The 22,258-nt window shown below is 44.3% G+C and overlaps 2 protein-coding genes and 1 non-coding gene across 4 annotated transcripts in view; 2 read left to right on the top strand and 1 right to left on the bottom strand.

Moving 5' to 3' along the window:
* Positions 1–34: 34 nt before the first annotated feature.
* On the bottom strand, positions 35–16,062 carry hexa (hexosaminidase A (alpha polypeptide)). 2 transcript variants are annotated; one of them, XM_034288455.1, is made up of 14 exons: positions 15,691–16,062; positions 15,055–15,177; positions 14,884–14,949; positions 14,652–14,698; positions 14,414–14,524; positions 14,118–14,219; positions 12,458–12,590; positions 11,359–11,539; positions 10,614–10,700; positions 8,785–8,857; positions 4,522–4,702; positions 1,828–1,918; positions 1,332–1,439; positions 35–1,200 (listed from the first exon to the last, which is right to left on the bottom strand). In XM_034288455.1, the coding sequence occupies exons 1-14, from the start codon at positions 15,959–15,961 to the stop codon at positions 1,137–1,139; spliced, it is 1,638 nt and encodes a 545-aa protein (XP_034144346.1). In that variant the 5' UTR covers positions 15,962–16,062; the 3' UTR covers positions 35–1,136. The 2 variants fall into 2 exon arrangements, with proteins under 2 accessions (XP_034144346.1, XP_028971049.1); XM_029115216.2 differs by lacking the exons at positions 35–1,200; positions 1,332–1,439; positions 1,828–1,918; positions 4,522–4,702 and adding an exon at positions 6,015–6,312.
* A 695-nt stretch (positions 16,063–16,757) lies between these two features.
* The window catches only part of arih1 (ariadne ubiquitin-conjugating enzyme E2 binding protein homolog 1 (Drosophila)), a 33,222-nt gene continuing 27,721 nt past the window's right edge, over positions 16,758–22,258 (top strand). The window contains exons 1-3 of the mRNA XM_029114825.2: positions 16,758–17,250; positions 20,854–20,921; positions 21,507–21,651. Of these exons, the coding sequence (XP_028970658.1) occupies positions 16,957–17,250; positions 20,854–20,921; positions 21,507–21,651 (507 nt within the window). The 5' untranslated portion in view covers positions 16,758–16,956. The remainder of the gene's footprint in view (positions 17,251–20,853; positions 20,922–21,506; positions 21,652–22,258) is intronic.
* LOC114829627 lies at positions 21,892–22,020 on the top strand. The gene has a single exon (XR_003777513.1).

The raw sequence follows: 22,258 nt of genomic DNA on the forward strand, positions 1-22,258 counted from the left end.
AGATTTCCCCACAGCAGAAACGTTAAGGCAGACGTCAGATTAAAGTTTATTGTTCAACAAAGATCAGTGACAATGTAGAGATAATCTGTAGCATGAAAATGATTGGTGCAGTGGTGTCTGTTCATTTGTATCCCTGAGACCTAACATGTTGTCAGTGCATTTCTACTGTCCTAACGGTCTGGCTCTATCTCTGCTGTCTTAACGGTCTGGCTCTATCTCTGCTGTCCTAACGGTCTGGCTCTATTTCTACTGTCTTAACGGTCTGGCTCTATTTCTACTGTCCTAACGGTCTGGCTCTATTTCTACTGTCTTAACGGTCTGGCTCTATTTCTACTGTCTTAACGGTCTGGCTCTATCTCTGCTGTCTTAACGGTCTGGCTCTATCTCTGCTGTCCTAACGGTCTGGTTCTATTTCTACTGTCTTAACGGTCTGGCTCTATTTCTACTGTCCTAACGGTCTGGCTCTATTTCTTCTGTTCTAACGGTCTGGTTTTATTTCTACTGTCCTAATGGTCTGGCTCTATTTCTACTGTCCTAATGGTCTGGCTCTATTTCTACTGTCTTAACGGTCTGGTTCTATTTCTTCTGTTCTAACGGTCTGGTTCTATTTCTACTGTCCTAATGGTCTGGTTCTATTTCTTCTGTTCTAACGGTCTGGTTCTATTTCTACTGTCCTAATGGTCTGGTTCTATTTCTTCTGTTCTAACGGTCTGGCTCTATTTCTACTGTCTTAACGATCTGGTTCTATTTCTTCTGTCCTAACGGTCTGGTTCTATTTCTTCTGTCCTAACGGTCTGGTTCTATTTCTACTGTCTTAACGATCTGGTTCTATTTCTTCTGTCCTAACGGTCTGGTTCTATTTCTTCTGTCCTAACGGTCTGGTTCTATTTCTTCTGTCCTAACGGTCTGACTCTGATTCTATAATCCTAATGATCTGGTTCCATTTCAATTGTACTTGCGGTCCAGTTAAATTTCTACTGTTCGATCCATGTTTTGTCTTTGATTAGTTTCCTCTCACCTCCCCATACTCAACCAGTCTTGTTTTATATAACCTCATACTCAACCAGTCAGGTTTCAGATACCCTCGTACGGAGCGCGTCAGGTTTCAGATACACTCGTACGGAGCGCGTCAGGTTTCAGATACCCTCGTACTCGTGTCTGCAATGACCCACAAACAAAGGCTCTGCCTGAATTCCACGCCTGGAGAGAGTGGGAGGAAGAGTGAAAGGATGAGAAGAACTCTATTTCCTATATTTAATGCCTTAATGATTATTTAAAACAGGTAGCGTGTCATGTGGCTAAATGTAGGCCAACTTATATTAACATCTCACCTCAGCAGCCGGCAGCGAAAGTCTGTGAGGCGAGGGAACGCGTCGGTCACGCTGGAGGTTGTCTTCTCATCACTCCACAGTCTCTCTGCTGCCGCGCTCGCCCTCGGCCTGCACACACACACACACACACACACACACACACACACACACACACACACAACCACACACACACGCAGACACACAACCACACATACACACACACACACACACACAACCACACACAACCACACATACACATAGGTTTTAATACTAGGTTTCTGGAATTAATTCCTTTTTCTTCCCCCCCAAAAATCTTGTTTTATTTAACTAGGAAAGAAGGAAGGGAGAACAAACATTTGATACTCAAGTCACATTTGGACATTTTGGACATATGTTCAATACTTGCCTCTGCCATTGTTTCAGCCTTGGAAGCTGTTTGTGTAATGTCCATATGGCCCTGATAAAAAGTAGTGCATAAAAGAGGGAGGAGGGTGGTATGTGATGGTGTTTTCCTTACCAGAGGCGTGGAGAGAGGTTGGTGGCATCTACATACTCTCCCCACATGCACACCTCTCCACCAATCACCAGGCTCTTCTGCTGCTCGGAGCCTGTGAAGGTCAAGATGACCAACAAAGAACACACACACTCACACAATTAAACACAACTCCACCCAACACAAAACAACCCAACACAACTCAACCCAACTCCACACCACACAGATAAAATGACCTTGTTTTAATGAGTAACTGGGGATCCAGGTCAAAAGCCCCTCTGTCCAGTGACTGCAGTCTTACCCCGGCCTTCCCCATTACCACACCCAGACTCATTCACTGCTAACTAACTAACCAGTGAAGTTGGTTGTAGACATTGAGTCAGTCTCTCTACACACCAGTGAAGTTGGTCGGTTTTAGACATTGTTGTAGACATTGAGTCAGTCTCTCTACACACCAGTGAAGTTGGTCGGTTTTAGACATTGAGTCAGTCTCTCTACACACCAGTGAAGTTGGTCTGTTTTAGACATTGAGTCAGTCTCTCTACACACCAGTGAAGTTGGTCGGTTTTAGACATTGAGTCAGTCTCTCTACACACCAGTGAAGTTGGTTGTAGACATTGAGTCAGTCTCTCTACACACCAGTGAAGTTGGTTGTAGACATTGAGTCAGTCTCTCTACACACCAGTGAAGTTGGTTGGTTTTAGACATTGAGTCAGTCTCTCTACACACCAGTGAAGTTGGTTGTAGACATTGAGTCAGTCTCTCTACACACCAGTGAAGTTGGTTGTAGACATTGAGTCAGTCTCTCTACACACCAGTGAAAATGGTTGGTTTTCGACATTGAGCCAGTCTCTCTACACACCAGTGAAGTTGGTTGTAGACATTGAGCCAGTCTCTCTACACACCAGTGAAGTTGGTTGGTTTTAGACATTGAGTCAGTCTCTCTACACACCAGTGAAGTTGGTTGTAGACATTGAGTCAGTCTCTCTACACACCAGTGAAGTCGGTTGGTTTTAGACATTAAGCCAGTCTCTCTACACACCAGTGAAGTTGGTTGGTTTTAGAGATTAAGCCAGTCTCTCTACACACCAGTGAAGTTGTTTGGTTTCAGACATTGAGCCAGTCTCTCTACACACCAGTGAAGTTGTTTGTAGACATTGAGTCAGTCTCTCTACACACCAGTGAAGTTGGTTGGTTTTAGACATTGAGCCAGTCTCTCTACACACCAGTGAAGTTGGTTGGTTGGTTGTAGACATTGAGCCAGTCTCTCTACACACCAGTGAAGTTGGTTGGTTGTAGACATTGAGCCAGTCTCTCTACACCAGTGAATGTGGTTGGTTTTAGACACTGAGTCAGTCTCTCTACACACCAGTGAAGGTGGTTGGTTGTAGAAATTGAGCCAGTGTCTCTACACACCAGTGAAGTTGGTTGTAGACATTGAGTCAGTCTCTCTACACACCAGTGAAGTTGGTTGTAGACATTGAGTCAGTCTCTCTACACACCAGTGAAGTTGGTTGGTTTTAGACATTAAGCCAGTCTCTCTACACACCAGTGAAGTTGGTTGGTTTTAGACATTAAGCCAGTCTCTCTACACACCAGTGAAGTTGGTTGGTTTTAGACATTGAGTCAGTCTCTCTACACACCAGTGAAGTTAGTTGTAGACATTGAGTCAGTCTCTCTACACACCAGTGAAGTTGGTTGGTTTTAGACATTGAGCCAGTCTCTCTACACACCAGTGAAGTTGGTTGGTTGTAGACATTGAGCCAGTCTCTCTAAACACCAGTGAAGTTGGTTGGTTTTAGACATTGAGTCAGTCTCTCTACACACCAGTGAAGTTGGTTGTAGACATTGAGTCAGTCTCTCTACACACCAGTGAAGTCGGTTGGTTTTAGACATTAAGCCAGTCTCTCTACACACCAGTGAAGTTGGTCGGTTTTAGACATTGAGTCAGTCTCTCTACACACCAGTGAAGTTGGTCGGTTTTAGACATTAAGCCAGTCTCTCTACACACCAGTGTAGTTGTTTGGTTTCAGACATTGAGCCAGTCTCTCTACACACCAGTGAAGTTGTTTGTAGACATTGAGTCAGTCTCTCTACACACCAGTGAAGTTGGTTGGTTTTAGACATTGAGCCAGTCTCTCTACACACCAGTGAAGTTGGTTGGTTGGTTGGTTGTAGACATTGAGCCAGTCTCTCTACACACCAGTGAAGTTGGTTGGTTGTAGACATTGAGCCAGTCTCTCTACACCAGTGAATGTGGTTGGTTTTAGACACTGAGTCAGTCTCTCTACACACCAGTGAAGGTGGTTGGTTTTAGAGATTGAGCCAGTCTCTCTACACATCAGTGAAGGTTGTTGGTTTTAGACATTGAGCCAGTCTCTCTACACACCAGTGAAGTTGGTTGGTTTTAGACATTGAGCCAGTCTCTCTACACACCAGTGAAGTTGGTTGGTTTTAGACATTAAGCCAGTCTCTCTACACACCAGTGAAGTTGGTTGGTTTAAGATATTGAGCCAGTCTCTCTACACACCAGTATAGTTGGTTGGTTTTAGACACTGAGCAAGTCTCTCTATACACCAGTATAGTTGGTTGGTTTTAGACACTGAGCAAGTCTCTCTACACACCAATACAGTTGGTTGGTTTTAGACATTGAGCCAGTCTCTCTACACACCAGTGAAGTTGGTTGGTTTTAGACATTGAGCCAGTCTCTCTACACACCAGTGAAGTTCAGTGGCTGTACATTGTAGTAGGTGGTCCAGTCCTGTCCGTAAGCAATATGGTTGATGTACCAGGGGGCAGACAATATGACTCTGTACCCGGCCAGGGTGATGTCACTCAGCTCCTGTTGTATCTGGGCTGGGCTTCCCTTCCAGATGTGGAGCACCGTCTCCTCTGGGATCTGAACCAAGGTAGAAAAGGGTAGAACAATGCCAGCAAACCCTGGGGATGTTAATGATCCTTTATTAATGTAAACTTAAATAATTTAGCAGAAAGTCCAGTCCAGGCTGACTGACAGCAGTGAGGTCATACATTTTCATACTGGCCCCCTGTGAGAATCGACCACAGATTTAACCAGAACATAATGTATTTTCCTCATAATCTGTGTCTCCTTCAACAAATATATGGAAGGAAAAGATCAGATCCAAGGTCTCTTCTATAGTAGTTTTGTCAATAACAGATTAGGGTCAAGTGTCTTTTTCATGGGTACATTGATAGATGTCCTTTGTCAGCAGAGAGATTCAATCAGAAAAAATTTAATTGCGAAAACAATAACTGAGTATAAACCTGTATGTCTTTCTGTTACACTGGCTACACTATTAAGCCATCAACAACCCCATAAGCCTTACTCTATTGTCAATCAAATTTATTTATAAAGCCCTTTTTACAACAGCAGTTGTCACAAAGTGCTTTACAGAGACACCCGGCCTTAAACCCCAAGGAGCAAACAACAGTAGTGTTGGATTTCAGTGACTAGGAAAAACTCCCTAAGAAGTCCGAATTTTAGGAAGAAACCTAGAGAGGACCCAGGCTCAGAGGGGTGACCAGTCCTCTTCTGGCTGTGTCGGGTGAGATATTAAGAGTCCAATTAGAATAATAAATAAATTTCTCTGGGCTAAATCCAGAGTCTATTTGATTCTAGACTAGGTCAAAAGTATGACCAGATGGACAAGGACAGGGACAGCAACGGGCCCCCCAAACCAGGTACTCCACAGGTGTGGACCAGAACCTCATTTCCTCCTAAAATTTAAAACTGAAGGAGACTGAGAAAAGTTAGAAAGGGCATTCCTCATATCCCCTAGCACCATAATATAGCAACGTAACACTTTGGAACTGAGACGGGGGGGTCCGTCGACACTGTGGCCCTACACAGGGGAGGCTCTATTGCCACTTAGTGGCAATAATAGTTAACTACATCTCTCCAGAGCATAGGTTCAATACACACTGTCCACTACACACGGTCCACTATGCACTGTCAACTACACACAGTCCACTACACACCGTTAATACACACAGTCCACTACACACCGTTTACTACACATGCTCCACTACACACTGTCCACTACACACGCTCCACTACACACGCTCCACTACACACTAGATCAGGGGTGTCAAACCGGTTCCAGGGAGGGCTGAGTGTCTGCAGGTGTCTTTTTGGTTTTTCCTATAAATTGGTTCCCAGTTCAGACCTGAACAACCAGGTGAGGATAGAAACTAACCAATTAGTGACCTAATTAATCAATCAAGTACAAGGTGAGAGTGAAAACCTGCAGACCCTCGGCCCTCCACAGAATCGGTTTGACATCTGTGTGCTAGATAGAGGTTCAGACCCTTGAAAGCAAGGGGCCAGATGGTGTAGTATCTAGCCCAGTCATGAGTGGGTCCAGGCTGGTCCAGGTACCAGGGGGAGGCCAGGATGACCCGGAGGCCTGACTTAGTCACCCTGCGCACCTCACAGAGATAGCATCCTCCCTTCCACACCTCCACCACTGACAGAGAGCTGCAACACAGCTAAAACACAGCACAGTCCTTATGCTGAAACACAGTGGAAACACAACACCATCCTCTAGCCAGAACACAGCACAGTTCATGAGCTAAAACAGCACTTTCCTGAAGAATAATTCTCAAGTCTCTCAGTACAACACCCCCCGGTCACTCACACAGAACACCTCATACAATAAAGCAGTCTTCTTTACTTTCTCTTCTTCCTGGATTATATGACACATGCTGTGTAGATGTCTAGCTCCTCTTCCTGGGTTCCAACCCTACGTGCTCACTGACAAATCATTGACTTGGCATCGTCGTAATACGTTTTTAGTCATCTCATCTTCATCCGCTTATCCGGTATCGGGTCGCGGGGGTAGCAGCTCCAGCAGGGGACCCCAACCTCCCTTTCCGAGCCACATTTGCCAGCTCTGACTGGGGGATCCCGAGGCGTTCCCAGGCCAGTGTTGAAATATAATCTCTCCATCTAGTCCTGGGCCTACCCCGAGGTCTCCTCCCAGCTGGACGTGCCTGGAACACCTACCTAGGGAGACGTCCTGGGGGCATCCTTACCAGATGCCCGAACCACCTCAACTGGCTCCTTTCAACGCAAAGGAGCAGCGGCTCTACTCCGGGTTCCTCACGGATGGCTGAGCTTCTCACCCTATCCCTAAGGGAGAAGCCAGCCACCCTTGTAAGGGAGAAGCCAGCCACGCTTGTACTCGCGATCTAGTTCTTTCGGTCATGACCCAGCCTTCATGACCGTAGGTGAGGGTAGGAAGGAAAACTGACCGGTATATCGAGAGCTTTGCCTTCCGGCTCAGCTCTCTTTTCATCACAACGGTGTAGTCATGACGTTTTTAGTCAAATACTAGATCCAGTGGGGAGAACAAGTATTTGATAAACTAACAAAATCAGCAGTGTTTCCAACTTACAAACGTAAAAAATGTAGAAGTCAATAATTTCTTATAATCTAAAACATAAATCCAGAAAATCACATTGTATGATTTTTAAGTAATTAATTTGCATTGTATTGCATGACATAAGTATTTAATACATCAGAAAAGCAGAACTTAATATTTGGTACAGAAACCTTTGTTGGCAATAACAGAGATCATATGTTTCCTGTAGTTCTTGACCATGTTTGCACACACTGCAGCAGGGATTTTGGCCCACTCCTCCATACAGACCTTCTGTAGTCGTTGTCATGCTGAAAGACCCAGCTACGACCCAGCTTCAATGCTCTTACTGAGGGAAGGAGGTTGTTGGCCAAGATCTCACGATACATGGCCCCATCCATCCTCCCCTCAATACGCTGCAGTCGTCCCTTTGCAGAAAAGCATCCCCAAATAATGATGTTTCCACCTCCATGATTCACGGTTGGGATGGTGTTCTTGGGGTTCTTCTTCCAAACACGGCGAGTGGAGTTTAGACCAAAAAGCTCTATTTTGTCTCATCAGACCACATTACCTTCTCCCATTCCTCCTCTGGATCATCCAGATGGTCATTGGCAAACTTCAGACGGGCCTGGACATGCGCTGGCTTGAGCAGGGGGACTTTGCATGCGCTGCAGGAATTTAATCCATGATGGCGTAGTGTGTTACTAATGGTTTTCTTTGAGACTATGGTCCCAGCTCTCTTCAGGTCATTGACCAGGTCTTGCCGTGTAGTTCTGGGCTGATCCCTCACCTTCCTCATGATCATTGATGCCCCACGAAGGGAGATCTTGCATGGAGACCCAGACCGAGGGAGATTGATCGTCATCTTGAACTTCTTCCATTTTCTAATTATTGCGCCAACAGTTGTTGCCTTCTCACCAAGCTGCTTGCCTATTGTCCTGTAGCCCATCCCAGCCTTGTGCAGGTCTACACTTTTATCCCTGATGTCCTTACACAGCTCTCTGGTCTCGGCCATTGTGGAGAGGTTGGAGTCTGTTTGACTGAGTGTGTGGACAGGTGTCTTTTATACAGGTAACGAGTTCAAACAGGTGCAGTTAATACAGGTAATGAGTGGAGAACAGGAGGGCTTCTTAAAGAAAAACGAACAGGTCTGTGAGAGCCGGAATTCTTACTGGTTTATTTATGTCATGCAATAAAATGCAAATTAATTATTTAAAAATCATCCAATGTGATTTTCTGGATTTTTGTTTTAGATTCCGTCTCTGACAGTTGAAGTGTACCTATGATAAACATTACAGACCTCTACATGCTTTGCAAGTAGGAAAACCTGCAAAATATGCAGTGTATCAAATACTTGTTCTCCCCACTGTACTTGTAATTAATATTTGCAGAGAAAAATGTTTTCCTATACTGGTTGACTGGTTGTCGCTGGAATAAATTAGGAAGATACAGCCGACCAGAGCGGGCAGTGTGCACGCTAGTTTTGGCTCACCAACAGCTTGCCAGAGATTGAGCGATTTGCACAATGAGCGAGCAGACGTAGCATTAGACACATGCTGTGTAGATGTCTAAATAGTGGTTAAAACGGGTAAACACTTACCTTTTCATGGTTGTCAAACACATCCTGCCAGACAATGGAAGTCTTGTTGAGGGTCTTCGTGAGGTTTATGATACTGGAAGAAAACAGTGGTCAGCAGAATTACAGTGTTGGCCTGCCTCCCTGATGTAGCCTAAACCCAGCAATTCCACCAGTCAATCACAGAGAAGCCTAAACCTAGCTAGTCCACGAGCCAATCACAGGGAAGCCTAAACCTAGCCAGTCCTTGAGCCAATTACAGCACACCACCACGTCCTACTTTCACTTCTACACTAGCAACTTCATTATCTTGTATATACAGTGAGGGGAAAAAATATTTGATCCCCTGCTGATTTTGTACGTTCGCCCACTGACAAAGAAATTATACTTTTAATGGTAGGTTTATTTGAACAGTGAGAGACAGAATAACAACAAAAAAATCCAGTATTCGACTGATCTCAATCAGAAAGATTTCTGGCTCCCAGGTGTCTTTTATACAGGTAACGAGCTGAGATTAGTAGCACACTCTTAAAGGGAGTGCTCCTAATCTCAGTTTGTTAACTGTATAAAAGACACCTTTCCACAGAAGCAATCAATCAATTAGATTCTAAACTCTCCACCATAGCCAAGACCAAAGAGCTGTCCAACGATGTCAGGACAAGATTGTAGACCCACACAAGGCTGGAATGGGCTACAAGAACATCACCAAGCAGCTTGTTGAGAAGGTGACAACAGTTGGTGCGATTATTTGCAAACAGAAGAAACACAAAAGAACTGTCAATCTCCCTCGGTCTGGGGCTCCATGCAAGATCTCACCTTGTGGAGTTGCAATGATCATGTGAATGGTGAGGAATCAGCCCAGAACTACATGGGAGGATCTTGTCAATGATCTCGAGGCAGCTGGGACCATAGTCACCAAGAAAACAATTGGTAACACACTACGCCGGGAAGGACTGAAATCCTGCAGCGCCCGCAAGAAAGCACATGTACAGACCCGTCTGAAGTTTGCCAATGAACATTTGAATGATTCAGAGGAGAACTGGGTGAAAGTGTTGTGGTAAGATGAGACCAAAATCGAACTCTTTGGCATCAACTCAACTTGCCGTGTTTGGAGGAATGCTGCCTATGACCCCAAGAACACCATCCCCACCATCAAACATGGAGGTGGAAACATTATGCTTTGGGGGTGTTTCACCGCATCAAAGGGACAATTGACGGGGCCATGTACCATCAAATCTTGGATGAGAACCTCCTTCCCTCAGCCAGGGCATTGAAAATGGGTCGTGGTTGGGTATTCCAGCATGACAATGACCCAAAACACATGGCCAAGGCAACAAAGAAGTGGCTCAAGAAGAAGCACATTAAGGTCCTGGAGTGGCCTAGCCAGTCTCCAAACCTTAATCCCATCGAAAATCTGTGGAGGGAGCTGAAGGTTCGAGTTGCCAAACGTCAGCCTCGAAACATTAATGACTTGGAGAAGATCTGCAAAGATGAGTAGGACAAAATCCCTCCTGAGATGTGTGAAAACCTGGTGTCCAACTACAAGAAATGTCTGACCTCTGTGATTGCCAAAAAGGGTTTTACCACCAAGTACTAAGTCATGTTTTGCAGAGAGGTCGAATACTTATTTCACTCATTTAAATGCAAAACAATCTATAACATTTTTGACATGGGTTTCTCTGGATTTTGTTTTGTTATCTCTCACTGTTCAAATAAACCTACCATTAAAATTATAGACTGATCATTTCTTTGTCAGGGGGCAAACGTACAAAATCAGCAAAAAATCATTTTTCCCTCACTGTAATGTGTAAATTGTTCAATCCACTCAACAACTGTCTTTTTTGCATTCTTACTTCTCCATGTAGTATGACTCCAGTTTGGTGTAGTCTGTTCCAAAGCCCATTTTCTGCATGAACCCCCGAACTTCAGGGTTGGACTTCCTGCAAGCAATGACAAGCACCTGATCACTCTGTAATAATATAATGGGGTGTATTTATTCTTCTGATTTTGTTGCAAACTAAACATTTAGAAATAAATAGATTTTTAATAGACTGGACATATTTTGCAACAGAAATGAAAGGTTATCGTTAATTATAGGGACAGACAATGATATACTGAATGATAAAATAACTTTCACAATCATGAAGTCATGACACCCAGACAATATTAATCTGAAATGAATCAAAACACCAGCAGGTGTGAATGAATGAATCAATACACCCACCAGCAGGTGTGAATGAATGAATCAATACACCCACCAGCAGGTGTGAATGAATGCATCAATACACCCACCAGCAGGTGTGAATGAATGAATCAATACACCCACCAGCAGGTGTGAATGAATGAATCAATACACCCACCAGCAGGTGTGAATGAATGAATCAATACACCCACCAGCAGGTGTGAATGAATGAATCAATACACCCACCAGCAGGTGTAAATGAATGAATCAATACACCCACCAGCAGGTGTGAATGAATGAATCAATACACCCACCAGCAGGTGTAAATGAATGAATCAATACACCCACCAGCAGGTGTGAATGAATGAATCAATACACCCACCAGCAGGTGTGAATGAATGAATCAATACACCCACCAGCAGGTGAAGTCAACCTCGTCTCCCCCAAGGTGGATGTAGGGGTCTGGGAACACGGAGGCCACCTCCTTAAACAACCGGCTGATGAACTGGTAGCTGGAGGACATGGCTGGATTCACTGGTCCAAATGTCCCAGACGGAACAGAGCCCTTATAGCATGAAGTCAGAAGGCCGGGCTGTCCTGAGGGTGGGTGGTTAGGTGAAAGACAGAAAGTGAGGGAGACGAGTGAGATGAGTGGGGGAGGGGACAGATGAGTGGGGGAGAGAGGAGAATAGTGGGGGAGAAGGGGGAGATGAGTGGGGGAAAGGGGGAGATGAGTGGGGGAGGGGGGAGTTGAGTGGGGAGATTAGTGGGGGAGGGGGGAGTTGAGTGTGGGTGGGGGGGTGAGTCAGGGAGAGGGGGGAGATGAATGAGGTGGGGGGGGTGAGTGGGGGAGAAGGGGGAGGTGAGTGGGGGAGAAAGGGGAGGTGAGTGGGGGAGAGGGGGGAGGTGAGATGAGTGAGGGAGTGGGGAGATGAGTGGGTGAGAGAGGGGAGCAGGGGGAGTTGAGTGGGGGAGAGGGGGTAGATGAGTGCGGGAGAAGGGGGAGATGAGTGCGGGAAATGGGTTGAGTCGGGGGGAGATGACTGAGGTAGAGGGGGGATGAGGGGGGGATGAGTGGGGGAGATGAGTGGGGGAGAAGGGGGAGATGAGTGGGGGAGATGATTGAGGTAGAGGGGGGATGAGTGAGTGAGAAGGTGAGATGAGTGGGGGAGAAGGGGGAGGTGAGTGGGGGAGAGGGGGGAGTTAAGTGGTGGAGATGAGTGGGGGAGAGGGGAAATTAATGGCGGATGGGGGTGAGTGAGGGAGAGGGAGAGAGGGGGGGAATTGGCTAGGGTTATGTTCTGGGGTTGTATTCTATGGTTATGTTCTGGGGTTATGTTCTGGGGTTGTATTCTATGGTTATGTTCTGGGGTTATGTTCTGGGGTTGTATTGTATGGTTATGTTCTGGGGTTATGTTCTGGGGTTGTATTCTATGGTTATGTTCTGGGGTTATGTTCTGGGGTTGTATTGTATGGTTATGTTCTGGGGTTATGTTCTGGGGTTATGTGTGCTACCTTTGCCCCATGACTGGGTGTGTCCTGGGGAGTCAAACTCAGGTAGGACCCTGATGCCCCTCAGTCTGGCATGAGAGATCACCCTGCTCACGTCGGTCTGGGAGTATACATGGGTAGACGGATGGAATGCCCCCTGGGACCAAAAGAACCAGGCACCATGTCAGCCAATCAATTCAGAACATTCATCAGGCCAAATCTCAGGGCATAATTTAGTGCAATAGAATAAATATTTAATTGTAACTTTTTTGTGAGAACTCTATCGCAACCTCCTGTCCCAACCTAGAATCCTGACCTCCTATCTCCACAGCCTCACTCAGCCCCACTCAGCCCCCAGATGCTCACACACATGTACTGGCACCAGCAGGTAAGGCAGGTGGGAAGCCCCCTGGGACAAACAGAGCAGGACCATACATACAGCTAAGACACCTGTGTTTTTCTGCTCTTCATAGATTTGTCACATCAATACTTCACCAACCCTTTGGCTTGATAATGACAGTATCACCAACAAATAACAGATAACAAACCAAGAAAAAAAAGACAAAACCAATGTGCTGGACATACAGAGAGAATGTTGGCCATGGGATCTAACAGTATAACAGCAAGCAAGCTAGATTTTAATTATATCTAACGTTATACAATGTTTGGTTCGAACTGCCAATTTGTATAAAACCTGAGGCTACTGAGGGAATACCGGTGTTTAAAGCAATGTACTTGGTCCTGTGTTATCAGTGAGCATCTTGTTTAGTCTGTTCTTCGTGCCTTGTTTGATCTGTACACTGTTTTTTTCTGTTTGTTTTTAACTATAATGTAAACCTTTGTGTAAACGTATATGCCCAGCTGTAAACAAGACCTTAGTCTCAGTCTGCGTTGCTTGTTGGAATAAAGGTTTAACAAATAAAAACTTTTGGAATACTATTATCTCACTGGCATACTATTTTCTCAGCAAACAAACTTTTTTTTATTTACGTGACCCATGCTAGTGGAGAAGGACTAAGATAACATGGTTAACTTATCACTAGTAGGTGCCTAGCTTGCTAGTTAGAGGGAGGGTTAACCTGGAGAAAATGTAAAGCTTGCTTCTCCGAAAGTACTTCAAAATGGTGACTATATTTACTTATTTGAGTTGTCTCCTGAGCTTTATCCCAATGGTGAAAATCTCACAAATGGCTCCCTCAGGAGACACTTACCTTGCTGCTGAGGTCAGATATGTTATAAGCATACAAACAGCTGTTTAATGAATAAAACTAAAACTAATCAACATGCATGACAAGGGGTCTACTGCTCTCACCTTGTTTCTGAGGTCAAGGTTTTATAGACATGTACGGCTCTTAAAATGTGTTATAACCTCATTGTAATACATATGGGGTCAACTCCTCTCACCTTGTTTCTGAGGTCAGGGTTTTATAGACATGTACGGCTGTTAAAATGTGTTATAACCTCATCGTAATACATATGGGGTCTACTCCTCTCACCTTGTTTCTGAGGTCAGGGTTTTATAGACACGTACGGCTCTTAAAATGTGTTATAACCTCATCGTAATACATATGGGGTCTACTCCTCTCACCTTGCTGCTGAGGTGAGATATGTTATAGACATGATCAGCTTTTATAATGTGTTATAACCTCATTATAGTGCATGATAAGGGGTCTACTTCTCCTACCTTGCTGCTGAGGCCTGGGAAGGTGCTGCTCTGGTAGGGGAAGGAGGGGTCATCCACAATGTGCCAGTGGAACACATTGAACTTGTTATAAGACATGGCATCCTGAGGGGAAAAAAGACCAACAATCTACTTATCAGGTGAGGAGTAAGGTTCTATTGACCCTCTGGAACTATTACTGGGACACTGGACCTCAATGTTGCGTAACTTAAAGAACATAACCGTTTTCACCAGGGTCCTCTGTGGTTGTTAAAAGTACCTAGTGATGTGTAGTGTTTATAAATACAAAGTGTTTTCACCAGGGTCTTCAGAATAGCTGGTAAAGGCAGGTAGTGGCGTGAAGTATCCAACAAAAGCCCCCGAAACTTGAATCGGGGAAAGTCATCTATCTCAGTCTTATTCACAAAATACTGAAAAACAAACAAATGCATATTTATAAAGCAATTCACAGATAACTAAATTCATCAGATGTAGTTATTATACTTGATAAATAGATTCTTAATGCAACATTCTGTTGACTGTTAAGTGATTTCTTACTTGACCAAAGTCATCTTGGTAGACCAGTTGGCTGAAAGACTCCAGACCTGTCATTTTCCAGAGAACATATGGTTACATCTTCATTGAAGGACATGTCATCCATCGACACAGCTCAACAGGGAATTGGGATCATTGGGCACATTTCAGAGCACACAGCTTCAGTAGAAGAATTCGACACCACATGTAGTGGGTGCCTTGTAGCGAACATGACGTATATGTATTGTTTTATTACCTCTAAGAGCTCCCCACACCGTCTTAGCCCTCAGCGATGCCTGACCCGAAGACACACTTAACTTGTCTACAACGGAGAACGGGAAAGACAAATGAATCGATGCGTATACATTCAACATGGGCTGCATGGAGAAGGTTCTGTACATGTGTTTTTCAGTTTTCTATCACGTACAGCTTTCCGAGGAGTCTGGGTCAGGATAACCCTCACAGTCGGCTTTCCTCACGTCGACCAGAACGGTAAACACCCCCTCATTGAGAGGCAACCTAAACCAGTTGTCATGCTGCCTGGGACCTCCTGAAACGCACACAGCACCCATGAACATACCTCAACACGTTGACCTGAAATTGCTCTCCTATACAACACAAACACCTAATATTATTATTATATACTGTATGTGAATACAACTTTGTAGCAGTCTTGCAAACAGTCTAATTTAAGCCACCAATTCTGCCTCTGTAAACAATTAGCTCACTCAGCAAGCATATTTTGTTATTATACAATTATTTAAATGAATGGCCCGGTGTTGCTCTAGGTCCGCATTGCTCACTGAGCTGAAAAGTCACCTGCCAGAGAGAATGGGCACCAAACCAGCGCTAGCCATTGTTCCGCTCTACAATAGACACCTACAGAAACACAGTACAATGGTACTGGCCCTATGTATATATACCGTAAACTAATATACGATACATTACACATTCTAAACCGAGGAGATATGATGGAAATCAATAACACGCCTGAACCAAGACAGGTTTGTTATATTTTAAACGCTAAAGTAATTTACTATATTTTTAACAATCGATTACCTACCAGCTTTTAGATAATCCACGAAAATAAGTGGGAAATATCTCTTAAAAGCTGAGTCAATCACGGAACAACCCGACTTTGCGGATGACCCACTCGCGTACTGGAAAATAAACTGCCGTGGACTTAGAGGGTATCGATCCGTGGAAGAGCTGATAAGCTGAGGCATTGGCCAAACTGCATTCACAGCTGGCAAAGAGAAGAACATGATCAAAACTATAAACGAACATCTTTGTTTATCAAAACGTACGGAGTTGGAGCTCGTTTTCACTTCCATTGTACCAAATATCACAGATTTTGCTATTGGTGTTTACACGCATTTACTACCGGGTAGAGAAAAAAGGAGGAAGAAGCATACACTTCAGAAGTCAACTAGTATTCTGCCAGCAGGACAAACAACAAATCTCAAATAGATGGGAATTTGTACACCTTCAAAATAAAAGCATGAATGTCAAACCGTTGCAATTTGGAAAACGAATGCAGAAGATACTTAGATATTGTCTTTCTTGTATTTAATACTCTAGCAATTTAGTCAACAACATTAAACATTTATTAAAACATACTTAAAAGAGTTTTCAACATCACTATCACAAATCTGTTATAAAATGCACTGAGGCCAGTGGAAAGGGGTTACTAGATATTGCTCCTGGTGTAAAACATAATATAAAATATATAATATAAATTATTTATGTATTTATTGAGATGTGGTTGCAATGGAAATAAGATCCGAAGTCCACGTTCGACGTTTATGCCCGTATTTTGCAGTGGAACTCTTATTTTGAATTTTAGAAAATCGTGCAGCCAGAAATAAACACAAAACAGGAAAAATCATGTGATCAGGTTAAAAAGACAAACAACACACTATTCTTCTTATTAAAAACAAATAATAACTAAGCATAATAAATAATAATAAAAATACAATACTGTTAATGTGACAATAATTTTGTCTTCACAATATATGTTGTGAAAAACATTGGTCACTTTCAGGCAAACACGAATTCATTTGAAATCACGGATAGGAAAGTCAAATCCAGAAAACATTTGAAAACAGATCCTGATCTAAAACATACGGCACATCGAAGTGACGTACACCACGACGCCGCGTCTCTTTGTTGGTTCCTCTAGTGGCGAGGTTTGTTGTTGTTTTCACTGCAGCTGAAAAACACAAGCGCGACGTGATCGTTTTTGTTTTGATCCATTTCACAGCAAGCAAGCGGGCTAAACATTTCAAGCCTCTACACTTGCTTGTGACACCACGATATCAACCTTGTAATGGACTCAGACGAGGGCTATAACTATGAATTTGACGAAGACGAGGAAGAGGAATGCAGCGAAGACAGCGGCGCAGAGGAACCGGGGGACGACACCCTGGAGCTAGGCGAGGACGAGGTGGAGCTTGTCGATCCCGCAGAGGCTGGAGGGGAGCGGGACGAGGGGTTAGAGACCGGGGGAAGTGGCCATGGCCCTGGGCAAGAGGAAGAGGACTACCGATTTGAAGTGCTGACTGCTGAGCAGATCCTTCAACATATGGTGGAGTGTATTAGGGAGGTGAACGATGTCATACAGGTAATGTTTTATTAGGCTTGTCCGTGCAGGAAAGACCGGGGACGATGGGAAGTTGACAGGCCACTTCGCTGATATTAAACAATTATTTCAGATAAACCGGTGGCTAGCTAACGTTAATTAACTGAGGATAAATGTTTTGCTTAATTCTTATTATCCAGTGTAGTTGCTGACCTGTCTGTTGTTGGTTAAGTTAGTTAGTAAACTAGCCAACGAGCTAACGCTATCTTTCTAGCTAGCTAAGCTAGCTAACTAACGGTAACTAACGCCAACTAGGTGATTAGCTAACTGACATTAGGTTAGCTAGCTAGCGACTCCTGTTTGAGAAGTGCCAACAAGCTAATTCTTTAATCCGCAGACTAGGCCAGTATGTCTCTAACCCTCTCTCTGGTCAAATTGAGTTACTTGCTAGCGTACATTTATTGGTTTGCCTACTCATCAGTCATACCCAAGACTAACATACCAGCGCCCCCACTCCAGCTTAGCTATCATGTTGTAAGACTGCCAAAATGTGCTCAGCTGCCTGTGTCCGATTGACTGTTAATAGCTTAGGCTGCTAAGAAGCGAGCAACAAAATTTTTTAGGTCTGGGGTTCTGATGCGAAATAGCCATCCGAATGGACTAATAGAGGTGTCCAGCATGTAGGCAATGCAGCGTCTGTGAGGATAAATAATTCAGAGAAAAGCAACTATAGGTAACTGTAAAACAGTTGCCTTGATGCAACTCAGTGCTCACTTCTCTTTCTTTGACACGGTGGTGGGCAAGTGTCTCCTACAGCAGAAGTGCCATGTTTCTTTACGATGCCTGATTGAAACCTGCATGTAGCAAAGGCGGTCTGCCAATTACATATCCATGCCTTCCTTTACAGTAGCCCTATATGGTGTATTTCCATCCACACAGCTGATCTAGACCAGCATTTTTTACATTTGCATTTAAGTGATTTAGCAGAAGCTCTTATTCAGAGCAACATACGGTAAGTGCATACATTTTAAAATGGCTAGGTGAAATAATCACACTGTTTATTAGTAAGTGCATTCTAATCAATTAATCTGTTATCAGCAAAAGTCAGTGCTGGAAAGAAGACCATACGAATAATAAACATATAAGAAATTAACTAAAGACAACAAAGAGGTGGTTGTAGTTGATCTGTTCTAAGTAGTCTATGACAAGGTGCATTTTCATGATGTTCTTTGAAGATAGTGGAGTCATTGCCTGTCTTAGCCTTCGAGGGAAGCTAGTTCCAACATTGAGGTGCCAGGACAGAGAAGAATTTTGACTGCACTGTTTGGAAACTGCCCTGAAAGGGTGGGACAGCCAAGAGCCCAGATGTTCCTGAACGAAGAGCCTGGATAGGGATGTAGGGTTTTAGCATTGCTGGAAGGTAGGGAGAAGAAGCTGTTGTTGCTCTGTAGGCAAGAACCACGGCCTTGTAGTGGGTATGAGCTTTATACTGGCTTCTCGTTGATGTGCGAAGAAATGGGGTGACATGGGAGAACCTGGGAAGATTGAACACCATGCGGTCAACTGCAGGGGTTTGGTTGCACACACCATGAGATCCACCAAGAGTGAGCTGCAGTAATGCAGATGTGAGATGACAAGTACCTGTGTACAGACCTTACCACGAAAGAAGAGCAGCTCAGTCTCCTCAAGGCTAAGCTTGTGGTTGTGGGTCGACATCCAAGGGAAGATGTCAGCCAGGCATGTTTCTGACATGTCAGCCGAAGATGCATGTTGTCGTTTGGGTGTCGCAAACGGGAAAGGAGAAAAAAGGCGTTGTCATCTGTATAGCAGTGATAGACACTGCTTGCACTGGAGGTCTATGATGGCTAGGAGCTTGGTACCCGTGATGTGCTGGGCAGTTTTCACCACCTGTTGCAGGGCTTTCCGCTTAGCTACATAGCAACCGCCAAACCACACTGTGGCACAGTTAGTCAGAATGCTCTCGTTTGTGTAGCGATAGAAGTTCACAAGGATCTTGGAAGACAGACGGGCCTTCTTCAGCCTCCTCAAATGTACAGGCGCTGCCGCGCCTTTTTGACCAGGTGTTGAAGGACCAGGAAAGGTCCTCGGAAAAGTGTACACCCAGGAATTTGAAGCTGGACACATGTTGATGAGAACTGGGGCATGACTGCAGCCTTTAGACTTCATGTAATCCACAATGAGCTCCATGGTTCTCTTTGCATTGAGGGCCTGGTTGTTATCAACGCACCATGCTGCCAGGCACTTGACCTCCTCCCTGTAGGCTGACTCGTCATTGTCACTGATCAGGCCTACCAGTGTGGTGTTGTCTTCCAACTTGATGTTGGAGCTGTGTACAGGAACGCAGTTGTGGGTGAAGAGGGAGTACAGGAGGGGACTCAGTACACAGCCTTGTGGAACACCAGTGTTCAGGATCAGAGTGGATGAGGTGAAGTTGTCTAAGCTGACAGACTGGGGTCTAGTGAAAGAACTGTGCAGATCAAGTCTATGAAATGAAGACCAAGGTGGGCTCGCTAACTCTGGTGTTAGTCAGCTGAGTGGGGTCCAGGGTACAGTGATGGGAAAGAAGGGAGGTGGTCGCGCGGTGACCAATTGACCGGAACACAAAGCAAAAGGTTCTGAGCTGAAAATGTGACTATATATATTGCCGTGCAAAATAGACCATAAAGCTCTATTTTGGTCTCGTCACTACAAATTACAGTGTGCCAGAAGCTGTGAGGCGTGTTAAGGTGTTGTCGGGCATATTAAAACCAGGCTTTTTTTGGGGCGTTGGCGCAGTAAAGGCCTCTTTCTGGCAACTCGTCCGTGCTGCCCATTTTTCAAGTATCATCGTTTTGTGTTCCTTGAAACAACCACTCTGTCTTTTTCCAGAGCAGCCTGTATTTCTCCTGAGGTTACCTGTGTGGTTTTTTTTGGTAGCCCGAACAATTCTTTTGGCTGTTTTGGCTGAAATCTTTCTTGATCTACCTGACCTTGGCTTAGTATCAAGAGAGGCCCACATTTTCCACTTCTTAATAAGTGATTGAACAGCACTGACTGTCATTTTCAGGGCTTTGGATATCTTTTTATATTCCTTTCCATCTTTATAAAGTTCCATTACCTTGTTACTCAGGTCTTTTGACTGTGTTCTGCTCCCTGTGGCTCAGTATCTAGCCTGCTCAGTGCATCCAAGTGAGAGCTAACAAACTCCTTGACTATTTATACACAGACACTCATTGCAATTTAAAAAGCCACAGGTGTGGGAAATTCGCCTTTAATTGCCATTTCACCTGTGTGTGTCACCTTGTGTGTCTGTAACAAGGCCAAATATTCAAGGTTATGTAAACTTTTGATCAGGGTGATTTCTGTTATCATTATGATTTAAGAAGGAGCCAAACAACTATGTGATAATAAATGGCTTCATATGATCACTATCCTTAAATAAAATAAATGTTTTGCATGATCGGTCATATTTTCACAATTTCTGCCGGGGTATGCAAACTTAAGAGCACAACTGTACTTTATAATCTGTCAATACATACATGGTTTAACACACCTGGAATAACAAATCAACATGTGGTTTGATCATTTAGTGTAAGAAGCATTACACCTTGCCGGCTTGTTAAATAAAATGTCTTTTTCTTCCAGAATCCTGCAACCATCACCAGAATCCTTCTTAGTCACTTCAACTGGGACAAAGAGAAGCTAATGGAGAGGTGAGAACCTTCTCTCACTCACTTCAGCTACAGCAGAGGTCCATCTAAACGGACACATTTTATGCACTGCCATTGTCGGCTCACAGGTTAGGTTAATTGTCTGCTGCAGCTAAAATACACCTATGGACTTTCAGATGGCCGATTACATGACCTATTGACTTTCTGATGGCCATCTACAGGACCCAAATACTTTCTGATGGCCATCTACAGGACATATAGACTTTCTGATGGCCATCTACAGGACATATAGACTTTCTGATGGCCATTTACAGGACCCAAATACATTCTGATGGCCATCTAGAGGACCCAAATACTTTGATGGCCATCTACAGGACATATAGACTTTCTGATGGCCATCTACAGGACATATATACTTTCTGATGGCCATCTACAGGACCCAACTGCATTCTGATGGCCATCTACCGGACATATAGACTTTCTTGAGCGCCCCAATTAGTTTATCATGCTAACATATTCTGTTTTCAATTTAGTTCAAATACGCTGATTGAGGTTTTGCTGAGGTCTTTCTCATTCTCCGTTTGTCTCCCTCCTCTTCTGTAAACACCCCTTCCCTCCTTTTTGCAGGTATTTTGATGGCAACGTGGATAGGCTGTTCTCAGAGTGCCATGTCATTAACCCCAGTAAGAAGTCGAAGACCAGATTGATGAGCACCAGATTGTCTGCCCAGGACCTGCCATGTCAGATTTGCTATCTGAACTACCCCAACTCGGTCAGTCCTCTGACATGGACAAAACTTTTACACTAGACACATTTCTTAGATGACATTGTGTGATTTTCTTTTTTTTTTTAAAGCATGTTTCATGTTTCAAGGCCTACCTCCATTCACCAAGGCTCTCATCAGCTAACCCTACAGTGTTGCGCCTGTGAGAATGGCTCAGTGGACCAGTGATTAAGGCACTGCACACCATGGGCCAAAGGGTTGTGGGTTCAAATCCTGTATCTTCTGGCTGTGGTGGTTCAGGGTGTCTTTAATACTGAGTGGTGTACTGTTGTCCAGGACACCACAGATAGTGATACTGGTGCACACCGACACGACCCAACCAGTTATTGGGCTCCTTGTGCGATGGTTCCAGACTCTGTGTCCATGACAACACAACACCATCGTATCCAGGACAGCAGATAGCTATAGATAGATATAAATGTCTTCAAGGTTTTGGGCTCCTTGTGCGATGGTTCCAGACTCCGTGTCCAAGACAACACAACACCATTGTATCCAGGGCAGCAGATAGCCAAGCCTACTGGATGGGTGACCAGTGGTTTAGGATGATGGAGCACTGTCTAACCAGAACAGAAGAGTTTTCGGTTCCAGAAAGAGA

This window comes from Esox lucius, chromosome 19, assembly GCF_011004845.1.
Source record: "Esox lucius isolate fEsoLuc1 chromosome 19, fEsoLuc1.pri, whole genome shotgun sequence".
NCBI lineage: Eukaryota > Metazoa > Chordata > Actinopteri > Esociformes > Esocidae > Esox > Esox lucius.